The following is a 10,535-nucleotide window of genomic DNA, read 5'->3' on the forward strand; positions in this document are numbered from 1 at the left end:
ACACACACACACACACACACACACACACACAAGGTAGGTTAAATTAGCTTGGCTGTACAAAATAGCCTTAAAAAACAGATCATGAACTGATATTTTGCCATATTACCCAACCCTAGAACAGACTGTCATGAAAATCATTCAAAATTCCTGTATTTTTAAATGGAACCATTTATGAACCACAATTCCCAGCCCCAATTTACAATGAACTCTTCCTCAACTGTCCACTTGAGTATGGTTCAATAATTTGTGAATCAATAACTGCACTGGTTTCACAATAATTTTCTTTCAGGATTCATCAATACGATTTTCAAACCAAGCCCTAGCTAGGTTGACTGTCTGAGCATTATGTCATAATTGAAAGTGTAATGAAGTAGTAGAACAGGAAAAAATTGGATGTGCAGGCAGGTGTTTGTTTTACAGAGTGATTAGATGTCATCAAGGGTGACATTTGAGTGCTTAGTGTAAAACAGAATGAGAGAAAACAAAAGAGAGAGAGACCCAGAGACCCAAATCAGTGGCTCTCGTCCCACAGGCATCAGCACACCTCTGAGAGACAGAGCCCTCCACTACAAATAGCTGCACAGCTGCTCATACAGTGCATTTTGTAACTGAATAGACACTGACTAGATTTAGGTTGAAATCTCTCTCTTGCATTGCTGTTAGCGATTACACTGACCAACGAGAGCAATTATAGTACAATTTGTTTTCTCGCTGTGAGAAATGCTCTTTTTCTTAGAAATAACATGCACTGAAGAATCGACTTTAGAGAACCCCTGTATCATTAGGTTGGTTTAGTCAAATTCACCAGACACATTTTTAGCGATAGATAGATGCATCATAGCCCTTCAGTAAGGCAACTGACAGATATTTAATAGGTTAAATAAACATAACCTTTCAATGCAAAAATCTGTCATAATCTTTACAAAAAAATAAAAAGAGCAAGAGAGAGATCTAGGCAATATGCATAATAATTTATGAATTTCTTATAGCCTCGGATTTGAAGTCTGACAAACCTTAAAAGCACTACACTAAAAAAATACATATCTAATAAATGATACTACTTTACCTCACTAATCAACTAGTTCATCCTTCAGCAGATCACCCATTATTATTTCAAACCAGGGTTATTATCATTAGCTCAAACTAAAATTTTAAAAACAATTTTGTTCATTGAAAAATATGATGTGATAAACTTTAAATGAAAATAGTATATAAATAATACTAAATAACATCATTTCAAACCCACACTGCATCACCTCGTCATCTCATCACCTGTGACACTGAAACAAGCAAAATGATGAAAATACAAGCAATTATATTAGCTATATATAAGCTATCATATTACAATATTACAATAATATATTGTGGTAAATAATGTACTATTACAATGAATGGGGACTGCATCTTTAAAGTATGCAGAAACACCACTGAAGTGGCAAGGAAGTATCCAAAAAAATAGTCCACATGGTTTATGTCTTATGAATAATAACAAGACAAAATTTGAAGTCATGTGAAACATCTTGATTTCTAAACTTGTCATTTTAAGGTTGCTCTCACACAAAGTTATTAAATAGCTACCAGCTATATGTAAATACCAGCTATAGTTGCCTTGCTGTCGATCAATAAACCACAGAGTACACCAGTATTAAAATATTAATTAAATCAGAAATTTCCTTCTTGGACAACTATCCCTTTAAATGTAAATACCAGCTATAGTTGCCTTGCTGTCGATCAATAAACCACAGAGTACACCAGTATTAAAATATTAATTAAAAAACACATCCACTTAAAACGGAAGCATCTGAGAATATACAGCAAAAAAAATAAATAAATTGAACTACTGAAGTGATGCGCTTTCATTGCAGTGTTTTGTACTCAAGGCAACAAAGGTACAGAGGTAGAGTGTGAGAAACAGCATTAGAAACAGGAAGAAAAGATGAGAGAAAGTGAGAGAGAGATTGCTTGTAGCATACTGCCGGAAGGACAAAGCCGACCTAGACTGAATACTAAGCAAAACAGACAGCAGCAGATGCTAGCAGCAGTCTGTTGTCAGAGGAAATGCCTCCCACACGACAACAGAGAAAAGAGCACACAGGCAAACGCAGGCCAAAGGGATCCCCCTGGAGCACAACATCCCTATTACAAAGAGGACCGGGCAAAACCGCTCACTTTATAGAACTTTATAGGCCCTATACAAGACAGACTAGCAGGAGGAAGGAGTTTTATGAAGTAGCCCACTGGCTTCAAAATACTAGAGGTGCTGCCAAAATGAGCATTTGGATTTGTTTATTTGAGTCTGTCACACACTCAAATGCTAACCATCCGTTTCTCAGGACGGTTCTTACCTTGGCTTTGTTGATAGTGCAGTGCAGGGCATTGTTCTCCTGATCGTACAGAAGGCTGAAGTCCAGCGTGCCGAGCGTAGCTGCAAGGAAACAGACATAAAAAACTTCAACAAAACAGTTCATCTCCAGGGCAGACCACAGCACATATGCAACAACAATTAGCAAGCTGTTTAAGCCATATTTCGCTCCTCCAGAGACCATCTGATGTCAATTGCACATAAAAAGGCAAAGAGCTTTCTCAATCTGGCAAGCTCTAATTTGAATTTGATTGGCTGTCTGCTATCAGGGTTGCAAACGTTTCTACAAGGCTGCTAGGAGCACTTCTGATATGTTGCATCGAAATTTGATATTGTTTAATGTACTTAGTAGCAACTTGATATCAACGAGCAGAACTGTATAAGGGACAGCAGTAGTGTTGGGTCGTTCTTGAACGATTCGTTCATTTTGAACGAATCTTTAATGTGACTCGGGAAGAACGAGTCGTCTCGGGGAGTGATTCGTTCAGACGCGCATGCGTAACATCCTATAGGTTCTGTACTGGAATTAGTCAAGTAGTTCACCTGTTTCGAGTCTTCGGGTTTTTCCAAGTCATTAATTCATCACATGACAGCCCCATAAGTTTAACCAATGCAGTGTGAGCCGGAAAGATATTTGATTAGTTAATCTCTCGAGTCTTCGGGTTTTTCGGGTCGTTCGTTCATCACGTGACAGACCCATAAGTTTAACCAATGCAGTCTGAGCCGGAAAGATATTTGATTAGTTAATCTCTCGAATCTTCGGGTTTTTCGGGTCGTTTGTTCATCACGTGACAGACCCATAAGCTTAACCTATGCAGTCCGAGCCGGAAAGAGAATTGATTAGTTCATCTCTCGAGTCTTCGGGTTTTTCGAGTCGTTCGTTCATCAAGGAACCATCATGACAGAAATTCACACATTTACAAACTGTAAGAAGTAAAAAGCTACAATTTGAGACCAGAAACGCATCACGTAACTGTAAGAGTAAATAATTATAATAATGATGATAATAATAATAATAACTATGCACCCGTTTGTAAGGAAGCTTGTAAATTAACTAATAAATATGTGAAGTTTTAAACATTTTACTCACCCTGTGATGGAGAGAGGCCCATGGAATACTTGGTAATTAAATTTTTTTTTTGCTGTTCAATAATAATAATAATAATAATAATAATTAAAATAAATATATAAACAAATAATAAATAAATATTTATTTTTGATCAAATAAATTCAGCCTTGGTGAGCATAAGAGACTCAATTAAAAAAAAAAATCGTACCAACCAACAAGTTAACAATGACAAGATATGAGACTAATGATACATTATAACTAAGGGAAATATAATCCATTGTAACTTAAGTGGCTGCATTGTGTTCATTGTGTGTTATAAATCATCATACTCTAAAAAGCTATAACCACAAATAAGTAAATATTATAATGCATTAAAACTGTTGTTCTGATTACTCATGAGATGATACAACATATACGTTTTTTTTTTAAATAATACATACTGCATTATGGGAGATAGAAAGAAAAAGGAGGAGAGAAACTGTGCTTTTCTCCACTATTCTTTGAATATTTGGACCTTCCCCACTGATGAGTGTCAAGTCAATAGTCCTGTAGAGTGTCACGCATTTGAAAGTGAACCTCCCTGCTGATTCTGCCTCGTATGAATGTGGCCATGAGAAACAGAGTCAAATCTCATATGGACTCCTAGCAGGCGGCCTTCAGCTCCACTCTGCAGAGAGCATCTTGAGTTCAAGGGCATCCATCATTAAACAAACTAGAGTAATCAAACAACCTTACCCTTAAACCAATTACCCTCAGCAAGATGACTGAGGAAAAACTCCTCTGGCTTGAATTTTGATCTAATTTGTATAAAATAACATCAGATTGAGGGTACCATATCACTTTAAGTAACGACGCCCCGTAAAAGTTCTTGCTGTATGAGTTTCAACAAAAAATGTTTGGGTGAACTATCCCTTTAATGCCTTATGTCCTCCTCCCGTTTGTGTGCGTGTATTCTTATATGACGAGAGGAATCAGCGGGATTAAACCAGGCCTGTGTTTAATTTCCTAAACTGGTACCAGCAATGCATGACTTCAATCTCTAATGTAGACAGCATTGCCATCAGTGATGGGCTTTTCCCTTCTGCAATTATGATAAATTGTATTATCTTATGCTATTTCACCCATAAAGGCTATGAATAGAGTATAAGGATGGAGAAAATTATGTTGTTCAGTTCACAATACAGCAAAAAAAAGAAAAAAGAAAAAAAGGTGTCGGTTGTGTTCGAAATGCTAAATATGGATTTTGTTCATAGATAGTGTGATAATGAGAGTGACAAATGCATTCGACAACTTAAGTGACTCTCCTAAATTTTGTCGAGTATATGTAGGAAAACTTGCTCATATGCTTGTGTGATAACATCTCATAAGCTTTTCCCAAATTCTGTTATATTTTTTCTAAAATTCTCACGGTAACACTTTAGTATAGGGACCGATTCTCACTATTAACTAGTTGCTTATTAGCATGCCTATTATTAACATATTGACTGTTTATTAGTACTTACACTGAACAAAATTATAAACGCAACACTTCTATTAATAAGCAGCAAATTAGGAATTTATTGAGGAAAAAGTAGTAGTTAATGTTTTGTTAATGGCAAGAATTGGACCTTAAAGTAAAGTGTGACCATTCTCACAAATTGTTTTGTTTAATTTTTTTTATTCAGTTTTAATGGTTTAATTAAATTATAATAATCAAAAATTACATATAATAAACAGAATAATTTAATAATTTATTAAACTTTAATAATAATAGTTCCTTATGAAAGGTGTTTTTTTCAGAAATTGTGTTGACTTTTAATTTTTCTCGATTCTGTTTTTCATTATTCATTACAAATGTATTATCAAAATCGTAGTAATCAAATGAATTTAAAAAAATTCTAAATTAGATTTTTTTTTTAAATGTAATCAAATGAAATTTGAAACAAAGTGCTGCACAACAAAGGTTTACTGTTTAAATTAAATAATGCATTTACTGTTTAAAATAAATGGTGTGATATTCCTTAAAAATGGCTTTAATAAACTGTATTATTATTGTTATTATTACTTTGATAATGATATTCTACTGTATAACAGCAATATATTTAGCAATATATTTTTGATCAGATATGCAATGAACATCACACATAACTTAAAGGCCAAAACCATCCATGTAAATAGCGCAGTAATCAGTAAATCAATGAACAGTAAAGCAGTAGTTTGCATGATTCCATAAAGGGTTAGTTCACTCAAAAATGAAAATTCTGTCATTAATTACTCACCCTAATGTCGTTCCACACCCCTAAGACCTTCGTTCATCTTCAGAACACAAATTAAGATATTTTTGATCAAATCCAATGGCTCAGAGAGGCCTCCATTGACAGCAACGCCACCCAAACTCTCAAGATCCATAAAGGTACTAAAGACATCGTTAAAACAGTCGACGTGATTACAGTGGTTCTACAATAATTTTATGAAGCGACGAGAATACTTTTTGTTCTCAAAAACAAAACAAAAATAACTTTATTCAGCAATCTCTTCTCTTCCGTCATTATCCTTACGCGGTTAACGCAGTAAGCACAGTGAAGGCTTCCGTGTTCTACGTCCGAACGCCGGCTCATTATTGGCCAAAGCTGCACATGTGAGGAGCATGACGCATGCGTGTGATGCTGATGCAGGAGCCGTCCAATAATGAGCCGGCGTTCTGACATAGAACCTGGAAGTAGAGACCTGCACTCCCGCGGGACCCAACGTAACAGGGTGCGGCGCGGGACAACTCTTGATGGGCGAGTGTGGGTGTGTGGGATGCGGGAGAATAAAATGATTTGCGTGACTCCCGCAAAATAGAAATGATCTAAACAAAGTGTTTAAAACATATAAATTGTTATTTATCTGTTGCACAAAAGCAAAAAGAACAACTAATATTAACATTAAAATGGAAGCGCTGGATGTAAACAACAGATGAGAATGACACAGAAGAGAAGAGGTTGTTGAATAAAGTTGTTCTTTTTGTTTTTGCGCACAAAAAGTATTCTCGTCGCTTCATAAAATAATTGTAGAACCACTGCAATCACGTCAACTGTTTTAACGATGTCTTTAGTACCTTTATGGATCTTGAGAGTTTGGGTGGCGTTGCTGTCAATGGAGGCCTCTCTGAGCCATCGGATTTGATCAAAAATATCTTAATTTGTGTTCTGAAGATGAACGAAGGTCTTAGGGGTGTGGAACGACATGAGGGTGAGTAATTAATGACAGAAGTTTCATTTTTGGGTGAACTAACCCTTTAATGCTGCTGTGCACTAGGAACCTTGGTCCTGCCTACAGCACAGCAGACATCACTGTCATCTTTTAAGGCAAACTTAAAGGGAAAGTTCACCCAAAATTAATATTCTGTCATCAATTAAACACCCTCCCTCCTCATGTCATTCCATTATATTTCATTGGACCACCTTTAGCTTTGATTATATTGTGCATTCATTGTGGCATTGTTTCAACAATGTTATGCAATGTCACAACATTTATTTCCATCAAGAGTTGCATTAATTTTTGGCTGAGATCTTGTATTGACATTAGGAGAGTCAAACCACTCTGTAAAGTCGGCTCCAGCACACCCTAAATACTTTCAATAGGGTTAAGCTCAGGACTCTATGGTGACCAATTCATGTATGAAAATAATTTATCATGCTCACTGAACCACTCTTTCATAGTTTGAGCCTCATGAATCTTGGCATTGTCATCCTGGAATTTGGACATGGATACGTCTTCCAACATGGTTGTTTGAGAAACAAAAAGCTACACACTGCATCAATTAGGGTTGAAAGCATTGTTGCCAAACATACAACATGCCAGAAACATATTAATCACGGATTAATGATTAAATCCTAAAATCTTAAGTGTTTGCTTATTTAAATCAAATGGCTCCTTTTGTTTGGCAAGGGAGTGTATTTTTTAATAAACTTGATAGATTTCTGTCCTTCCATTCGAAGTCAAAGCAACCAAAACTTTCAAGGTTCAAAAAGTTCATAAAGACATTGAAAGTAATTAATATGAATCGAGCAGTTTAATCAAAGTTTTCTGAAGAATATTGATTGCTTTATGTGATGAACGGAATTAATTTCGGCTTTTATTCACAGATAAATATTTATCAATGCATATACATAGAGCACATGGAATATGGTAAAACATACTTGTTTGACGCATGAGAACAAACCTCATTAGTTCCTGCGCATCAAGCAAGCATGTTTAAGCTTCCATTTACTAAATTTGATGTGCTCTATGTATGTGTGAAGCCAAATCCTTAAAGTACATAATCTTTATATTTACTGTTTCTATGGTTACATCACTGCCATCACAGGGATTGACTGCGCTGTTATTAATGCATTCAGACGCTATTCAATTCATTCCTGCTCTTGTATGTACAAAACAATTTGAGTCACAGCTGTTGGTAAATACTGACTATGTGAACAGAAATATACAGCGAGAAAAAAGAATGTGCAGTAGAATATAAAATAGAAGTGTAGCGGGATTATCCATCTATTACCATTAACTTCAGGCCATGCTGCTATATGTTCACGTCAGCTGAAGAACAGCATTACACAAGCTCACTCAACCTGTAATCATTCACACACCCCTCACTTAGTTTCCCACTCTGGACCACTTTACACTTCAACATGTCCACCTGAAGAGCGTTTTCCATATGCAGATTTTGATTGAGAGGGAAGGCCAACCTGCAAAAATATGCCTTGACATTCCTCAGCATTTCTGGTCTCAAAGATTTCATATGATCTACATGAACCGGAATGTCTTCTTATTAAGGAAGATTTCCCTCAAGGATGAAACGCAACCTTACAAATGAGATGTCTAACATTGCGATTGCTTTGATCACAACAAAGTTGTTCTAAAATTTTGTCCACAAGACAGAAAATGGAAGTAATGAGCTTGCCGGTGAACAGTCTTCTGGGATTATGTTTCCCTGTGGTTAGCTGCCAGTTTCCCAGATTTTCAGGACAGACGGCATTATGGCCTCTGCCAATACAGCGGAAAGAAACAAACAGTGCTGGAATTAGTGAAAAACAAATTCATATCCACTCTATCCTTGCCGGTTTTGTTATTTTGGGCTGTACACATGACCATAGACTGGGCTTCTCTTTATTGCAACTCTGAATTGGATGACCGGTGGTAATTAAGGGGAGGTATTCATGAGGATACATATTTAGACTTAAAAGAGTCACTGTAACTAAATACTCTATTAATTTGTGAAGACTCTCAAGATTCCCAAGCCTTATGATTTTTTTTCTCCTGTCAGATAATAAAATCTCCAGTACTTGCACTTGACATTGCATCCTCTTTTGCTTGCTCTGAGGATCTCATTTGTCTTCTCATCTTCTGCAAACCCCCACACATAGACCTCACATTGCCACTCATTTATGACCAGAGACTCAGTCACCACTCATTACATCCACCTTAATTACGGCCAGTGGAAACGTAATCAACACTGACTGATTTGATGGCGTCTGGTCACTTCCTTTGCATCTGAGGAGATGCCAATATCCTCAGCACACTGTTTTTGTAAACTTTACATCGTGAGAGTACCTGGTAGAGAACAGCTGGACCTGAGAGGATGTTTGCTGGTATTTGTAATCTCATGAACAACAGTCCACATGGGCACATAGCATGTTTTATCGTAAAACAAACTAGAAAGCTATCAGAGTTCAAGGCTCAAGGCAGTGTTTGGATTTAACGGGAAGTCAACCGGCAGGGAAGATAAAACAAGCCGACATGAAGGGGATGTAGTCCACATGCAGGTCCTGGTGTTCAGATATACACATCCAACTAACTATCTGTATTCTTTGAACTGTACACAAGTTTATGGCTAAATATGAGAGAATCATTCATATAATAGCGGTTCATTATTACAGACTGGAAGTGTGTGGCTCCTGCTTCCTATTAGGTGATTTCTTAATGGAAAATGTGAGACAAGTTTATTTCATTTAGACAAAATTGTGACCTTCAGTGCAAATGACAAGCCAAACAAAACAAAACGCATCCAGACAGAACAAAAGATCTATCATAATCCTGTGTTTGAAATGAATTTCTGCTTTATTTTCATTATCGCTGATGTTCTCCAGAGTATTCTTTTAAGCCTCTAAAATCTCCCTTGTCTTCGCAAATTGGTTCATTTGACTTTCAGAGATTCCTGTTGATGAGGTTTAAAATACATATCTGTCGACAATCAGAGTGAGTTCTTCTTCAAACGCGTCTTTTTAATTTGAGTAGTCTACCCGAATAACAACCCAGGAAATTACAGAAATAATAACAGTAAACTTCACTTTCACACTCTCTGAAAAAGATATGAGTGGTGTTTGGTGCAAAACTTACCATCATTATGCTAAGGTGTTCTGGGTGGTTGCTATATGGTTGCTAGGGTGTTCTGGATGGATGCTTACTGGATCAAGTCAACAGAGCATATACTCAAGTCTATGATATTGTAGATATGGCTCAGGTCTCTCCTTTAAATTTATAAGGCTTTTTTTTTTTGCTGCCAGGTGAAAATAAGTTCAGCAGTACACATTTCCTCAATAAACTGCACAATTTAAGGTGTTATTTGTTCATAGCACAAACGGTGAGGGCAATTTATGCACCTAAGCTTGATTCTTAAGCCCCGTTCACACCAAGAAAGATAACTATAAAGATAACGATAAATATATAGTTCTAAAAATTGTTCTCAATATTAAAGAATAGCAGAGTCCACACCACAACTATAACGATAAAGGCACAGAGAAACGATATAATTGGAATCACTTTCAGAACGATATTTTCCAGCTGATGAACGATAAAAATATTGACAGCCAATCAGATTCAACCCTGCTGTCACGAGCTCGAGAATTTAAAGCGGCAGACGAACGTGCGCTTACAATAAACAGACGATATCGTTCGCTGGTGTGGACGATAATATCGTTATCTTTATAGTTATCGTTCTTGGTATGAACGGGCCTTTAGGGTTACAGTTTAGCAATAATAATAGCGATGCTTGACTTAGCAAGCGCCGCTAATTAAAAACTACTTTAAAGGAGTCATATGATGTTGCTAAAAAGAACATTATTTTGTGTATTTGTTGTAATGAAATGT

At 36.5% G+C, this 10,535-nt stretch overlaps 1 protein-coding gene across 2 annotated transcripts in view; it reads right to left on the reverse strand.

The window, feature by feature from the left end:
• The window catches only part of LOC107681901 (double C2-like domain-containing protein beta), a 104,710-nt gene that overhangs the window by 66,841 nt on the left and 27,334 nt on the right, over nt 1-10,535 (reverse strand). For both annotated transcript variants that reach the window (XM_016478273.1, XM_016478272.1), the window contains exon 2: nt 2,346-2,425. In XM_016478273.1, coding sequence (XP_016333759.1) covers nt 2,346-2,425 — 80 coding nt within the window. The remainder of the gene's footprint in view (nt 1-2,345; nt 2,426-10,535) is intronic.

The sequence above is a fragment of the Sinocyclocheilus anshuiensis genome, unplaced genomic scaffold (assembly GCF_001515605.1).
Source record: "Sinocyclocheilus anshuiensis isolate Anshui unplaced genomic scaffold, SAMN03320099.WGS_v1.1 scaffold2571, whole genome shotgun sequence".
In the NCBI taxonomy this organism is placed as follows: domain Eukaryota; kingdom Metazoa; phylum Chordata; class Actinopteri; order Cypriniformes; family Cyprinidae; genus Sinocyclocheilus; species Sinocyclocheilus anshuiensis.